This window comes from Ictalurus furcatus, chromosome 22 (genome assembly GCF_023375685.1).
Source record: "Ictalurus furcatus strain D&B chromosome 22, Billie_1.0, whole genome shotgun sequence".
Lineage (NCBI taxonomy): Eukaryota > Metazoa > Chordata > Actinopteri > Siluriformes > Ictaluridae > Ictalurus > Ictalurus furcatus.
The window spans coordinates 6,360,656-6,376,880 of record NC_071276.1 but is presented as its reverse complement, the minus strand read 5'-3'; the positions used below and the strand labels follow the sequence as shown (position 1 = coordinate 6,376,880).

Here is a 16,225-nt window from a genome sequence, read left to right as displayed (position 1 = left end):
GTCTCAACTGGGTTTTCCAGCAGGACAACGATCCTATGCAAAAGTATTGAAAGTATTGGAGTGACCATCACAAAGCCATGACCTGAATGTCATAGAAAATGTGAGGACTAAACTGAAAAGGCGTGTCTCAGCACAGAGGCTCACAAACCTGACCAAGTTACACCAGTTCTGTCAGGAGGAATGGGCAAGAAGTGTGGCAAAATATTGTGAGAAGCTTGTGGAAGGCTATGCCAAGAGGCTAATTCAAGTTAAGTGTTTAAAAGGCAATGCCACCAAATGACCCACTGAAAATCTGACATAGTAAATAGAAGCTGAAACAAATGCCTTTAGATAATGATCTCTTATGGAAATGAAGTACACACCCTAATTCAGTGGTTTTCAAAGTGGGGGCCGCCAGGGGGCCTCAACAATTTGGTCGGAGCCACCAAGCCCATGCCTCCCACTAGTATGTTTTCACTTTCTCACTCTCAGACAACCACACACACATGCACACACTCACACACAATCAATTCCTAATGTAATGTAAGATGTAATTATTAATAATAAAAAAGGGGGATATAATCAGAAGTCTGTATTTTTAATGTGTTTTAAAGACATCTTGCAAAAGGGGGGCCTCGGTCAAATGTTAATGACATTTGGGGGGCCTTCCCTGGAAAAGTTTGGGAACCCCTGCCCTAATTGATTTAACACAGGAAATGTTTGGTAACAAAATCTGCTGTTGTGGAAAATTGAGTTTGACTGTCTTTAGCCAAGGTCTATATTAACTTTGGTATTTGGGTTAACTGCATATACGTAGAATAATGTTAGAATTTCACTGTGAACCTAAATGATCTGCAGTAGAGAACTGGCCAATTCTCCATCTACAATATTATAATACTAATCCAGTGTTTGGTGTTGAGTTCAAGCGGCTCTTCCTAAAAAGGTGCGACTAGCCAGTGAAGGTCAAAAACATGATTTAAATGATATTTATTTCTTTTTTTGTACAGATGTATAATATTCTCCAAAAAAAATACAACAACAAAAAAAAAACACTAAAAAGTAACTGCATCAATATAACCTTGAATTACATTCTGTTTACGAAACCGTCTTGTTCTTCATCGAGCTGAAAATCGGGGAAGAGGACGTTGGAGTAAAGTGCATCAGCATTGTAGCGCCCTTTCCTTTCAAAACACTCAGGACAATGATATGCCTGCTGCAGTGATTGGAACAGGTCCGAAAATTTATGGCGACTGTAAGCTAAAGATCTCCATCACCCACATTACAAATTCAACAAAGGATTTAAAAAAAAAAAAAAAGAAAGATGAGGCAATCTTTCTTTTAACAGTCTGTTAAAGAATTCAATATTTTTTCCATTCATGAATACAACTTAAAGCCATTAAATTCCAGACACACTTTTTATTGTTATAAATCTGAGGACTGTGTAGCGAGGCATGGAAAACGAGTGAATGCGCACACACACACACACACACACACACACACACACACACACACACACACACACACACACACACACACAACAGATGGACATTTCCACACTTGTGCAATGTGTCGAAGGCGTGTGCGGTATTGCGAAAGGGTTTCGCCAACTTAGAATGTCTGGTCGTCGTTGCACGACTCTGTCCAGTGGCCGAACACCTCACAGATATCGCAGTATGGCCTCTCTTCGCTGGCACTGCCATGGTAGGTTGTGTGAGGAGGCGAATCAGGCAGCTGCTCCTGCGTGGGACAGTCCTCTGTGTCGTGGAGGTCAAAACAGTCGCAAATGTCGCAGAAGAGGCGCGGTGGCAGTTTCTTTTTGGCTTGAGGCTCTGACAAGCTGCAGGCAAAAATGCAGGTTATGCTATTAAAATAAATGACTTGATAAAACGTTACAGTTTAAAAAAAAAAATTGGGGTAGGAAATAGTGTTAAAACGATAAAAACGAATTTAAACACGTCTGTGAGCAGACAATATCTCAATGTCTCCTTAAAGTCCATCACTGATATCTAGAATCGATTTATCGTCATCGTCATCATCATCATCATCATCAGTAGTAATAGATATGAAGTAAAGTTTGGTGTAGTTTTGGTGATGAAGACGTTGTTCGCTTTGATGGCCTGATCGTTCAGGGGTTCAAAAATAATAATAAAAACCGCTTGATATTCTCTTTTCTAAGGAGCTAAACTTCACTCTGAAATTGTTTTTTTTTTTTTTTAAATAAATGTGGCCATTTCGAGAAGAATTACATGTAAACTCCGTGCTGGTGGTTGAGAGGGAAGAAAAAAAAACAACCACCTATTGTGAAAGCAGTATTAAAATGTTGAGATGTAAATACTCTGGCGTGTTAGATTGGATGATTGAAGGGAGGAAGAAAATGCAGTCTCCCCCACACCTTTCGTGGTTGTCCATCTCGCTGGCCGTGTTTCCGTTAAGCGCTGCCTCGGCCATCTTCTCCAGCTTTGATTTCAGGTCCTCGTTCTTGTGCTGCAGCTCCACGATGACCGAGTTCAGGAATTCAACCTGCCCCACACACACACACACACACACGACTGAGAATTAGTCCTGATTCAAAATATATCCAGTACACAGCAACACTGTTGCTATTTTACACCAGTCCCGCAGAAAGAATGCACATACTTCTCTGTAAAATAGTCTGTAAAAATCCTTATTTTCAATAGCGACACAAAAGCCATGTCGCTGTTTCGCTAATCAGACCAGAGAGGGTAATTAAAATAACTAGTCTATGAACATTGAGTAAAAACTCTGTTTTCTGAACTAACATCTCTAGGCCTGTAGTTAGTTAATCTATCTCTGGTCTGATGAGCTGCCTTCAACTAAATATTTTCTTCCATGAATGTGATTGGATAATCCAAAACGATTTTGTGCCACAACGGGTTCGTGTTTGGAAAACCATGTTTAGAGTCGATGAACTACAACCAAGCCCACCCGCCCCCCCTGAAATCCACATCCTGACCACCAAGTCGATCATGGCCTACGTTATAAGCTCAGTAGCGGTGTAAAAGTGACCAAAGCAAAATACGGTAAAGAATACTGGTTATAGGTGTTCACCTTGTGCACGTGGGTTATATTTTCCGTGGTGGTGTTGTTTTTAAATCAATTTTAAATTTGGTGTTATGCAACATTATACGACAAATCATAATACGTATAATATATGATTAATTCATGATTCAACATTTGTTATAAAGTCAGTCTTCCTGGAAGTGATCTGTGTTTTGGCTGAATCTCTCTCCAACATACAGGGCAGTAGGGAGGAGAAGCTAGTATTTAAAAATCACCTGCATGGTGCGCTTAGATAAAGAAGGAGGTAAGTGATGAAATGTACGACATAAAATGATCCTTTAGATTTAGCCCTGGAGTATGACCTCTGGACGTCTGTGCAAAACGGACACGAATCTTGCTGCCGTTGCAGATTGAATGCACTGTCTGAAAACGCTGTATTACAACATGTACTTGTTCTACCTCAGAGACTGAATTAAACACCTTCTGCGTCATTTAATCGTATCGGGACACGAAAACAGACGATCCAAAAAGACATTCGAAGTTGAGTACCTGACACTCGGCCGTTTCCTTCGCCTCTCTCATCTTGTCCAGAGCAGACGACCCTGCTGAGACAGTGATCTCTATTAACACTCTTTTCTCATCAGTGCTTTCCACAATGATTACACAAAAACTTACTTTCCTTCTGGCTGCTGCTATACAACAGGTTTTTTCCCCCCATAAGCTTTATAAAAGAACAATGTTATATAGATTTTTTTAAATGACATGTTACATGCTTACCTGTGGGGGTGTCCGCAGGACTAGAAGCCTGAGCTGCGGGACTAGACGTCTGAGCGGCCGTTAAGCTCTTCTCCAGAGCGCGCATTCGCTCTTGCAGCTGAGCTTTATCGCTTTCCAGAGATTTCACAGTTCTCTGGAGAGTGCTTGCAGCAGAAATCTCACTACGCAGCACCGATACCTGCTCACGAGAGGAAATACATTACGCATGCAAGAAGATGGACAAGAAACTAAATCGCATTTATATAAGGGTTTCATTCTATTATATATATTATTTTTTTTAGTGTGAGATAACCTCATTCCTCAGCGTTTCCAACTCTTTATTCTTTTCCAAGATCAAGGCACTGTTTTTCTGGATAGATTGCTGTAAAGAAGATTTCTCCGTGTCTGATTCGTTCTTCAGGGCGAGCTCCCTGTGAAAATGAAGAGTGGAATCATGGAGCGAAAGCAAAGTGTTTTTAATGGGATAATTCCCTTATATATAGAAAGACGGTTGGGTTTTCAACAGTTAAAAAACTTTAAACTTTAACGGGCACTGGCAAGTGTATTATGGGATGAAACGCTCAGTAAAGGAAAGAGCTGTGAGTAGGTTCAACATCACATCAAAAATCGTTTTAGGACTCTGGTAGGAAAGGCAACGATGCGAGCGACAAAGCAAAGCCTCCAGTAACGTCCTGTGTCTCACCTCTTTTCCATGTCCTTCATCTGACTTCTGAGACGTGTCAACTGCTCCTTAAGCTGCAATGTAAAATAACAGATTAAAAAAAAAATGCATTCAAAGGCACATATTTAAGCTTAATGTTTCTGATAAGAAAACACATGTAATGTTATCAGAATTAACCTGAATCAGTTCACTGTAATCTATATGCAGGTCAAACGTACTATACAGCACCTCAGATACATAACCTCACATAAAGTGCTTGTTTGTTTTGGAAACATACTTTTCGCTGGCTGTCATTTTCCTTCTGGCTGCTGGACAGATCTTCAGCCAGTTTGGCCTTTTCCTGCTTCACAGCTTCCACAGCCAGGGTGTTTTCACACGCTGCTTTTTTCAGCTCCTCACTAAGAGACAAGATACACCAAACACACACCCATGAACAGACACGCACGTAAAATAATGATGTACGGTGGATCTCAACTTTAAGAAAGCATAAATATACAGTCCCCTCTGAAAGTATTGGAACATCAAGGTCAATTCGATTGTTTTTGCCATACGTTGAAGACATTTGGGTGTGTCCGTTAAACTGAACCGTTTACAGAATTAATAGCTCTGAACATCTACTCTTGGTTTGAGCCCTAACGTTCGCCTGAGACTACTGCGTTTGTTGTTTAAAAAGGATAAACCAACATGAAGATCTGAGAGCTGTCTATGGGAGAAAAGCAAGCCATTTTGAGCTGAGAAAAGAGGGAAAATCTATCAGAGGTATTGCACAAACATTGGGCATAGACAATACTACAATTTGGAATGTCCTGAAAAAAGAAAGAAATCACTGGTGTACTAACAACCAGACATGGAACGGGTCGGCCAAGAAAAACAACAGCAGTTGAGGATAGAAACATTGTGAGAGCTGTGAAGAAAAACCCAAAAACAACAGTCAGTGACATTACCAACAATCTCCACAGGGCAGAGATGAAGGCATCACAATCCAACGTTCAAAGAAGACTTCGAGAGCAAAAATATTGAGGCCATACTACAAGATGCAAACCACTCATCAGCAGTAAGAATCAGAAAGCCAAACTGTAATTCGCAAAGAAATACAGAGATGAACCACAAAAGTTCTGGAACCAAGGTGAACCTCTACCAAAGTGATGGAAAGGCCAAAGTGTGGAGAAAGAAAGGATCTGCTCATGATCCAAAACATACAAGCTCATCTGTGAAACATGGTGGAAGTAGTGCCATGGCTTGGACTTGCATGGCTGCTTCTGGAACATTCTCACTAATCTTTATTGATGATGGAACTCAATGATGGTAGTAGCAGAATGAATTCAGAAGTCTACAGAAACATTCTGTCCACCAGTTTACAAAGAAATGCATCCGAATTAATCAGGAGGCTCATAATCATCATGCAGCAAGACAATGATCTAAAACACACGGCCAACTCAACAAAGGGGGGGGAATAGTAGAAGGTTTTAGACTGGCCACGTCAATCACCAGACCTTAACCCAATTGAGCAGCATTTCATTATTCATAATGTTATGTATGCAAATTTCATATCTGGCAAGGAGCCAGAAAGTGATTTCCTCACAGTGACTTTGATCATGTGTGTCGTCGTGAAATGGACATAAACCTAAATCAGTTCCATTTTTTAATCAGATACTGGCTGTCAAAATGTCTGCGATACGATTGTAAATTCCATCATTATAAAAAGATCAGATCCTAAATATGACACTGTAAAAATCTTGAATGAATTACAGTAGAAAACTGTGACTCACATTTCTTTATAGAGACTGCTGATCCTCTTCTTCTCCGAGCCCAGCTGTTCTTTGGCTTTACTCAGCTCGTGTTGGTATTCAGAGTTCTGTTTCGACAGATTGTCCAGCTGCATCAGAGTCAAAAAAAATAAATAAATATTCCGCTTATAATTTCAGCTCAAAATCTTAGCAGAGTGAGCACTGCATGTTCAAATATTTGTTGGTTGCTTCAGCTTTCTGCGGAGTTTTTACCAACAGATATTGTCCCGAAGCAGCTTTACAAAAATCCAGATATAGATTTTGATCCCTAATGAACGAGGCATGGCATGAGGATAATATATGCTTATACAATTGTACAGCATCTTCAGAGAAGAAAAATGGAACATGGTGTTTTGGGAATATCTGAGAAATTTGTCAAATTGTCCCTAGCGCTACCTTCAGCTATCAGATCTCATTCTAAATAGTGATTTATTTCCAAACCACTATATTCCATTGTTATATTAATGCACAGTAACTAGTTATGATTAGAATAATATGTTATTGCCGAGTAATACAAAGAATGCCCACAATATTAGTAATCTCTAATTATTATACTTTATTTTGTTTATAATTATAGGTGATCTGGATTCAGACTCCATATATTTCACAGGACTAAACCAAGTACTTGAAAAAAAATATTGTAACAGAAACATGCAAAAAAAAAATTTTAATCCGTAATTCATTCAGCAACTAACGCATCTTTTCAAACTGCTGCTCATGCTATGTCACAAGGCAGTTAAAAACACTTGGAGGTCTACCCTCTTCCGCATACATGAGCTCACAGACGCCCACGATTGGCTAGTATCTCTGTGACTGACAACTGACTTTTTTTTTTATCTGGACCTTTACAAGTTTTATTTGATTCAATAGTGATTGATTATTTGTAAGAAGCTGTGATGTCACAGGAAAATAAAATAAAATAAAAATGAATAAAGTGTATAAAAGGGCATCAGCCCCAAAGCCATCTTGATATTATCATATTGGTTACACCGATAGTTTTTCCCGGTTGCGTCTGTTGCGGGAGAGGCCGAGAAGGGTCCGGTGTCTTCATACAGTACGAGAGCGGCCTCTAGGGGTGAAACCAAAACTAATCGCTGACAAATTTTGTTGTGTTATTTGAAATGGTTTTTTTTCCATTCATTTTGGATGTCTCTATTTTTATTTGTTATTTGGAGTGCTACTTTTTGGTTCAGTTTGGATCTTTTATTTGTGTTAATATTTATGAAGTTAACATACATATTAATATTTCTATATTTATTTCATTTTCAATTTTTAAAACAATGGTTGATTAACCGGTTATCAGCACCAACTTAGTTATCAGTATCTGTAAAATCCGGTAATTTGTCAGTATCGGTCGCCCTCTATATTTTCAATATTATCCTAAAATAATCACAATGACAATAACTATAACACAATGACCAATCTGAAATTAAATTTGTGCCATACACAGACCCCTATGGAAAATCCTTCTGATATATGAACCAACTTGTTAGTTGTATTACTTTTTACAGAAATGTAAAAGCAAATTTTTGATTTTCCACATATGACCATTGACACTACCAGGTCCTTGCCTTCAGCCAGCCACTCACCTGATTCTGCGTGCCTTCTTTGGCATTTTTAAACTCCTGGATGAGAGCCTCCGCCGCTAGTTTTTCCTTTTGCAAAGCGAGCTTTTCCTGCGTCAGTTTGTCCATGGCCTGTGCTGTGTCCCCGGCACTCGCTGCAGCCTGGAACCGATCGCGAGAGGAAAAAGTAAGTTTCCGAAAGGTGGGAATGTAAAGGGTTTAGAGAGAGCGAGTCAATCCAAACTGTCACAGAAGCCAAGATCTCGTTTCAACCGTTAACGCAGAACTTATGCATTAAATGTTAGACATGTGAAATCATGCTTTTAAGATTGATAGAAACGTAAACGTGATATTATTTGTCTTCGGTTTTAAAGCTTTCACAAATCTATAGGGTGTAGAAAAGACTGGTGTCGAGTGTTTAGTCAGTGAATGAATGGGTCATGCAAAAACATCTCAGCAGTTATTATTAACAAATGCAGCCTGAAATGGATGTGCTTCATTTAATATCTCTGTGAGGATGAGTAGGCCATGCGTTAGGAAAATGAAACCCCTGCTAATGTTGAGATAACACATCATATAATAACATTAACAAGGAGACTAGCATGTGACCTTTTCAATTGTCGTTATTATTTTAGCCAAAAGAATGTGAAATGCTAATGCGCTGATATTTATTGCCTTTTATTTTTTTTTTTTTACTGCTGTACAATTTTGTACCAGAGGTGCCAACTTTAATGAGCTCCTAGCAAGAAAAAAATAAATGATGAATTTTACCTCAAAAACCCTAATGTATATTTGGGGGACAAAATAGATAATTTCTTTTTAGTTTAAAATTTTTTTTAAAAAATTCTTTCAAACTTAAACAATAACAAAACAGCGAGGCAGTCAGTCAGTTGTGATCACTACTTAATAACAAGCAGCTTTTTTTTTAACCGACAAAAAAGGCCACAGTCCTCCTTCCTGTTTTCTATTGGCTCACAAGATCGAGGTTTCTGAATATTCACAGGTTGAAAATGACCTAGACGAAAATCATGCAACGCAAAAGTAACCTCGATTAAAAGCCTCTGCGCAAATGTCTTTCATGTCCTGCGTCCTTTCCCGCTCGGTGAACTGGCTTTTCCACTGGGTGAATTTGATTCCCATTTGGTCTGACCACTGCTTTCACTAAGAAAGCAGAAAAGTGTCTTCCGTGTTGAATGATGCTGCTGTAGATGGCACCTCTGTTATACCTTCGGCTGAATTTAACAAATTCTATACTACAACATTAATGCAATATGAACGTTATGTTGTCCTCGACACCGCCCTGTATTAACTATAAAAAGGAGCCTGCTCATAGGTCACTTCTGGAGTATCGGCACCGATAACTGATGGCTGAAACTATCGGTTACCAACAAAAATCCATAGCGATAGTTTTTTTTCAGTTTGCGGGAGCGGCTGAGAAGGGTCCGCCGTCGTTATACGGTACTAGAGCGGCCTCTAGAGGCGAAATAAAATCTACCACTGACAAATTGTGTCTGTGTTATTTAAAGTGTTTTTTTGATTCGTTTTGGACATCTCTATGTTTGTTATTTGGAGTGCTGCTTTTTGATTCAGTTTGGATGTATATTTTTTATTTACTTTAATATTTATGACTAGTTAATATATTCATATTTATTTCATTTAAAACCGCATAGTACATAGTTTAATGGTACAGTCAGTTCTGTTTATTTTTGTAATAAAATTCAGCAATAAATTTTACTTTGAGTGTTAAATTTTTGAATTGATTAGTCAGTTATCTTAGTCATTGGCATTGGTAAAATCCACGATCAGTCGACCTCTAGTCACTTGTACTTGCTAAATCTCTCAATTTATAACCAGCGGGAAGGATTCTATCAATTTTGCGCCGACATTCTTCTCCGCCCTTCAACGTGTTTAGAGGAACATGCTAAGAAGGTGCTTGGCTCCGTTACAGATTTGTCTTGAACTCGTCCATGACATAACCCGATTCAGCCCCAGTACAATGACGTGGTTGGTTGACCTACTTGCAGTTACAGGACAATTAAAGTCAGTTAGCTACGTGCATATTAAGGAGAACAATTAAGGGTGAGGTTAGAGTGGCAAAAGCAAGGCAAGCCTGTTAGTGTGCAGGAAGCAATTCAACTACAGAAGTGCAACACTAGATCTGAGGAGCCTGATTTTAGTTGCAGAATACCTCAAGCTGCTTTGCTAGAGCACTTTTGTTTTGGGCCTCAAGCTGAGTCACCATAACGTTGGCCTCCTCCTTTTCCGCCTGCAGAGCGTCCCTCTCAGCTTGCACTGCAGCCAGGCTGGAGACTATCTCGTCCTTGGCTTTGGATAAAAGTGTCACCTGCTTTTCTGCAACTTGCTGTTGCTCCTCCAGCTTAACGTTGTCATTATGAAGGTTTTGTAACTTTGCTTCCAACTCGAGCTGTGATTTTTTCAGTTCTTCAATTTTAATTAGATATTCGGAGCACTTCTTTTCACCAGTTTCCACACTTTGACGAAGAGACAGGACTTCCCTTTCCAGAGATGCATGTGATTCCAGGATGTCAGTCTTCTCCTTAACAAGGCACGCGGTGGTCTTCTCCAGTTCTGCCAATTTGGAAGCGAGAACCTCCTTCGCAACAGCCATATCTGATCGGTCTTCATCACTCCTCTTCTGCTGGGTCTTTATAAGCTCAATTTCTTTGGCAAGAGAGGTTTTCTCTTCACTGACCTTCTGAAGTGCACCGAATATCTCTTCAACTTTTTGACAACTGGAAACCGAAGTCTGGTTAAGGTTTTGCAAATTTGTTATCTTCTCCAAACACATGTCATTTAAAGAGTTCCATAACTGCTCTACTTTCTTGCTAAGCAATTCTTGTTCCCTTTCTGTCTTCTCTTTTTCTGTCCTGATGGCCACAAGATCACCATCAAGCTTGGACTTGTGCTCCAAAAGGCTGGCTCTTTCTTTTTCGGATTCGGAGACCTTATTCATCAGTTCCTCGACTTTTTTAGAAAGATTTTCCTTAACAACAGAGAATTCATTCTTATCCATTTCTAGTGCTTGTTGTTGAGCTTCCAAGGTGTTTTTGGCGTCAGAGAGTGATCTGTTCTGATCTGAGAGATGTTCAACTTTCTGGAGCAGATCGCTGTTTGTCTTCTTGAGCTCCTCTATCGTGCTGTTCAGGGAAATCTTCTCCTTTTCAAAGGTATCAGCATTTTGTGTATATTCCTCCTTCATGTGATCCAAGTTGAGCTTTAATTTCTGGTTTTGTTCAGTTAAGCTGACGTTGGACTTCTCTAGAGATTCTACATCAGAGCTCTTTTTCTGCAGAAGATTCTGCAAATCATCATGATCTCGCTGCAGTTTCACCTTCTCTGAATCCATCTGCTCGTTTATCTGCTTCATTTTGTCCAGCTCTGATTTCAGACTGTTCTTCTCACTTAATAAGTCAGCTTCCGATTGCTTTTTCTCGGCTAAGACGGAAGCCTTTTCCTCTTCGTACTTCTTCTTCAAACTGCTCAATTTTTGTTCCAAGTGCTGCTGTTCATTATTTTGCTTTTCGAGAGCAGATTTTAAGGTGATTTTTTCCTGTTCAAGGGCTTGAAGAATCTTGTTGGTCTCTGAAAGCTTTGCGTTAATTGTTTGCTTCTCCTGAGCAAAAACTGCTGTATTGAGATGGATCTTCTCATTGGCAGCTTTGGCTTCTTCTGTACTGAGACGCAATTTTTCAACCAGGACTTCTATTTGTTTAGTAAGCTCCTGCTTTTCAGAAGACAGTTTCCTCTGGGTTTCAAGAAGGTTTTCCTTCTCTTCCATGAGTAAAAGCCTCTCGGAGTCTGTGACTTCCCTGCTAGTTTTGATTTCCTCAAACATTCTGGCAAAGCTGTTCTTGGAGGCCTGGAGCTCAGCATTGTCCCTGCTGAACTGCTCTAGTTTTATCTTCACGGCATCGAGTTGATTCTGAAGTTCTGATTTTTCAGCCGCAAGAGATTCCATATCGGAAACGGCAGTTTTGAGATCTGACCCCAGCTTTTCATTCTCATTACGGAGAAGTTCGGTTTCTGCCTGCAACGTAGCATTCCTAGCGGAGAGCTCCTCTTTTTTGGCCTGCAGCTTTGATTGAAGCTCTTCGTTTTGTGCACACAGCAATCGAGAGGACTGCAGCTCCTCCTGGCAAGATCTAAGCTCCTCCTGAAACTTATCCCTAACCTCACAGGCCTTGGTGTGCTCTTGGGTCAGCGCAGCACTATTTTTCTCATGATGTTGAAGCTCCTGCTGATATTTCAGTAGGACTTCTTGTTGCTCCGCTTTATGCTTTTCAAGATCTTCTATTTGAATAATTTGCTGTGCTTTAGTCTCCTTCAGGCTTGCATTCTCAGCTTTCATTTCTTCCTGGACTCGTATTAAATTCTGTACGTCTTTGGAAAGCAGTTCTTTCTCATTGTCGAGAGATGACTTTTCTTCTTGCAGCTGCTGATTGGTGGAACACAGTTCCTTAATTTCATTCGTTACTTGCTCATTAGATGCTTTTAGCTCATCATTTTTTGATGAGAGATCCTTCCGAACCTCCTCCAGGCTAGAGATCTTCGTGCCATATTCTACAATTTGCTTTTCCGCATTTTCCTTCTGAGCACGAACATCGTCCCTTTCCTTAGACAGACGTTCAGACAACAACCTTAGCTCGCCAACCTCAGAAGCAAGCTTCTCAGCCCCTTGCACGGAACAAGCCAATTCAGTAGTGAGAGACTGAATGAGGGAGGGGGGAAAAAAAGAAAGGGAGAAGGTTATGTTGATGGAAAAAAAACAACAACAAAGGAAACAGGGGGAAACAAGCAACATCACATGGCATACGTTATCTCCAACAATATGCATGTATAAATTAAAATGAGGTATGTATATAGTGTCAAGATGAATTTAATCAACATGAACATACTTGTGTGTGAAGAGCACTAATTTCGGTGAACGTGGCTGTCTTAAAACCAATTCTGCATATTATGTGGGATGTTATTTAGTATGTTTTTAGTATCTATTATTCTGTTAATAAGAAATAAATTTCACTGGCTATTTAAGTGTCAGTTATCCCCCTTCCGAATCAGACCTATTACTATAAAATGTGCCACGTAGCTAAAGTGAGCAACCATCATTCTGCATAACAATGCAACTTTAATTACACAATATTAACGCTTACGGATATATAGTACACACCCTTTAATTCTTAGTCTTTAAATTCTCAGATGGGCCAGAAAATCCTTATTTTATCAGACAAACATATTTTGCAAATCAGCACTTTTTTGTTTTTTTTTAATTATAAAAGCAAATCTTAACTCATGTTAACTAAATGTTAAGATGCTCACTATGTGGTTTTTCTTTATCTCTTTATTTCCATATTCACCTGACTTCACCCTATTATTCCGATCTAGGTTAGTGGATAAAGGAAAATAAAAATCAAACCCACGTCACACTGTGGAAAGAAGCCACTGAGGCAAGCAGCTAGTAACAGAGTAGCAAACCAACTCAGTAGTGAGCAGAAGTGAGTGAAGTTGTAACCCCATGTTAGAGTACTATCAGGAGTGAAAAGGTGAATCTGGAGACTGAAAAACGAAGGAATTCGATATAACGTGCATGGTGAAATCCAACACAGCCGAAGCGGTGACCTGAAAACCCTAAGATGGGATGAGCGGCTCCAACATTGCACTTTTTCAACCAATACAGTGCCAGTACCAATGCATATACAGCTCCAGCCAATCCACAATCCAACCAACTTAACAGGACCACCGTTTACAACAAACCTGAACAAAACGGGTGTTTTAAAAATTAATTCTGAAAAATAAATAATCATCTCACAATGATCCATGGAAGAAATGGATCACAGCAGATATTCCTTAACACTAGGAGGTCAGAGTCAATGAGAAGTGATACAAGAGTTGCCATAACAATAATAACAATAACAATAATAAATTCAGAAAAAGATAACAAGTTATCAAATTAAAATCTAAATCAGCAAAGAGAACCTAGTGCATGAGAATACACCTGATGTACTTACTGTATTATGATCATCATTCCTTCTAACGCAAGTTCACACTAGTGAGTGACAAGTCACTCCAGTCACTCGTAGTTTGTCTCTTGTGGGTGTGGAGCGAGAGCTTCTGCTGTCACTCGTGTTCAAATGTGCACAAGATTCCCACTTCCAGAACTTTCCAACTTTGACGGAAATGATGATCTGCGTCTCGAATCAAAAACTCTTACATTACGTTCAAAAGTATGTTACTAATCGGGAAAAAAAATCCACGCAAAACAAACCTTTTGGTATGTTTGAAAGCTGGAAAATTCAAACACTAAGCATAAAAAGGAAAAATGGCTTGTGTTAGTACTCGGTCTAAAAAGTATGTGATTTCATTTGGTCATTTAGTCCGTTGTGGACACGGTATCACATGGTGCTATGCCACCCACACTATTAACATTGGTACTGGATAATGCAGATGTTTAGCGTTTAGTTTTGAGAATGTTCACAAATGATGCTTCAAATGACCACAGGACATGGCAGCCATCTTGCATACTCGGAGTTAAAAGCATAACACAGCCGTTAGGTCGAAATAAATATTATCTCTAGACTAGAGATGCACCGATAATCGGTATCGGCCGATAAAGGCTATTTTTCACGCTATGGGCTATTGGCTGATATTTTAAAAACATCCGATGATCAGGGCCGATTATATCCTGTCAATCAAAAGAGGGTGGGAAAACACGTCGATTGCGTGCTTTGTGTAAAGATGATGTCTCTTGTGTGGAATGATGACAAAACTGCAGCTTGTAATCTCTGCACTGCTAAAATTTTACACCGCAAGTGAGCAGCAGTGAAGTGGGAGTTCTGCCGTTGAGTCTAATGCCACGCCCCCTGCCCACTCGCCGTGAATTAAAGGGTCAGATTGGAAAAATTTAAATGAAGATGAGTTGACAAAAAAGTGTCTTTATATATTGCACAGAAAAATATATTTGTAGAGTATGTGTATTTCATATCCAGTTAATGTTAGTATATGAAAAAAGTTGACATTATATATTACTAGTTTGATGTTCAGTGATAAAGCAGAAATGCTTTTGTTTGTGGTGCGTGAATGTGAGACTAACCGGAGGTTTTTTTTAGAATTCAGTCAATGTTAATATGAATTAATAACATTCAATAAGTTAAGAAATCTTACTTTAATCTTCAGAATTTAGTTTATGTGTTAATGTTAATTAGAGTAATGTGTTTTCTGTTTATGAGACCAGTTACTGTCAAACAACTTGTTGAAATGGAGAGAATAAAATTTTTATTTGCATTTCTTTCAGAATTGTGGAATTAATTATTATTAATTTAAAAAAGGCATAAAAGGCAGAACTGTCGGTATCGGCCGATATCACTCTGAATAATTGTTTATCGGTATCGGCTGAGAAATTTAGTATCGGTGCATCTCTACTCTAGACCTATTTATTATCAGTTTGTGTCAGCTTTTCGGTTATTAAATTCGTAATAAATCGATTTAATTCAAGTGACTGGTCAAACAGACTGATACAACAGTGCTTTACAAACCCCTGAGGTCTGCCATTTCACCCTGGCCTTCATCTCCTTAGCTTCTCTTTTCTTTTTTTTTCCTCTCAAGTGTTTCAGATTGCTTTCTGGTTAGCAGCTGGCTCGCACCAACACTGTTTCAAAACAAATTCAATATTCTCTTCTGTCTCGTGGATTCAAGCCAAAATCAGTAGAGACCCCCTAAAGGAATATCGATATACTAGCATTCCACCATTATTAATCACACGATCCAAACATTCAAATTCTTTCACACCTGAGCCTTTTCCTTAAAGGGCGCCAACTCCTCCACCTCTTCTTTAAGTTTCTGGCACTTCTCCTCAGAGATGCGGCACTGCTGTTGTGCTGCTTCAACCTGACCCTGTAGCTCCTTCGCCTGGTTCTGTAAGGCACTGGCAAGTGCTTTCTCTCCAGAGGCCTGGGCGTCGTGGATCTTAGCTTGAGTCTCCTCAACATTCTTCTCCTGCACAGCAATGCAAAACACAAGGTCGAGTGTTTACCTTGCAGCCAGAACTGCGGTCAGCACTGCGGTCGAAGAAAATTCATCAACAACAACCTTCTGACCAATCAGAATCGAGAATTCAACAGCGCTGGGGTAGAACTTTGCTTAAACTCTACTACGCTTCAGGAAAACTCTGACAGCATGCATCGGCTCCTACCAGCTGCTTGATCTTCTCACGCAAGTTGAAAACTTCTTCCTGGTGTCTCTCATTGGCGTCCTTCATCTCCTTCTTCGCTCGAGCCTGCTCCTGACTCCTGCTCTCATCAGACCGAGCGATCAACTCCTTCTGCTCCGAAAGCTGATTCTGAAGCTCCTCCAATCTCCTGTGAATGGAATTTGAAAACTAAAAAAAAAAGTTTGCCAAAGAGAAGAAATTCATTTCAAAA

The 16,225-nt window shown here is 39.6% G+C and overlaps 1 protein-coding gene across 5 annotated transcripts in view; it reads right to left on the bottom strand.

The window, feature by feature from the left end:
* Positions 1–951: 951 nt before the first annotated feature.
* clip1a (CAP-GLY domain containing linker protein 1a) overlaps positions 952–16,225 on the bottom strand; it is a 32,626-nt gene continuing 17,352 nt past the window's right edge. For 3 of the 5 annotated variants that reach the window (XM_053654123.1, XM_053654126.1, XM_053654124.1), the window contains 12 exons: positions 15,997–16,162; positions 15,594–15,800; positions 9,979–12,519; positions 7,815–7,952; positions 6,208–6,314; positions 4,716–4,836; positions 4,460–4,512; positions 4,070–4,187; positions 3,778–3,955; positions 3,550–3,605; positions 2,372–2,499; positions 952–1,816 (listed from right to left, as the gene is read on the bottom strand). In XM_053654123.1, the coding sequence (XP_053510098.1) occupies positions 1,588–1,816; positions 2,372–2,499; positions 3,550–3,605; positions 3,778–3,955; positions 4,070–4,187; positions 4,460–4,512; positions 4,716–4,836; positions 6,208–6,314; positions 7,815–7,952; positions 9,979–12,519; positions 15,594–15,800; positions 15,997–16,162 (4,042 nt within the window). In that variant the 3' untranslated portion in view covers positions 952–1,587. The remainder of the gene's footprint in view (positions 1,817–2,371; positions 2,500–3,549; positions 3,606–3,777; positions 3,956–4,069; positions 4,188–4,459; positions 4,513–4,715; positions 4,837–6,207; positions 6,315–7,814; positions 7,953–9,978; positions 12,520–15,593; positions 15,801–15,996; positions 16,163–16,225) is intronic. The other 2 variants (XM_053654125.1, XM_053654127.1) reach the window with 2 other exon arrangements.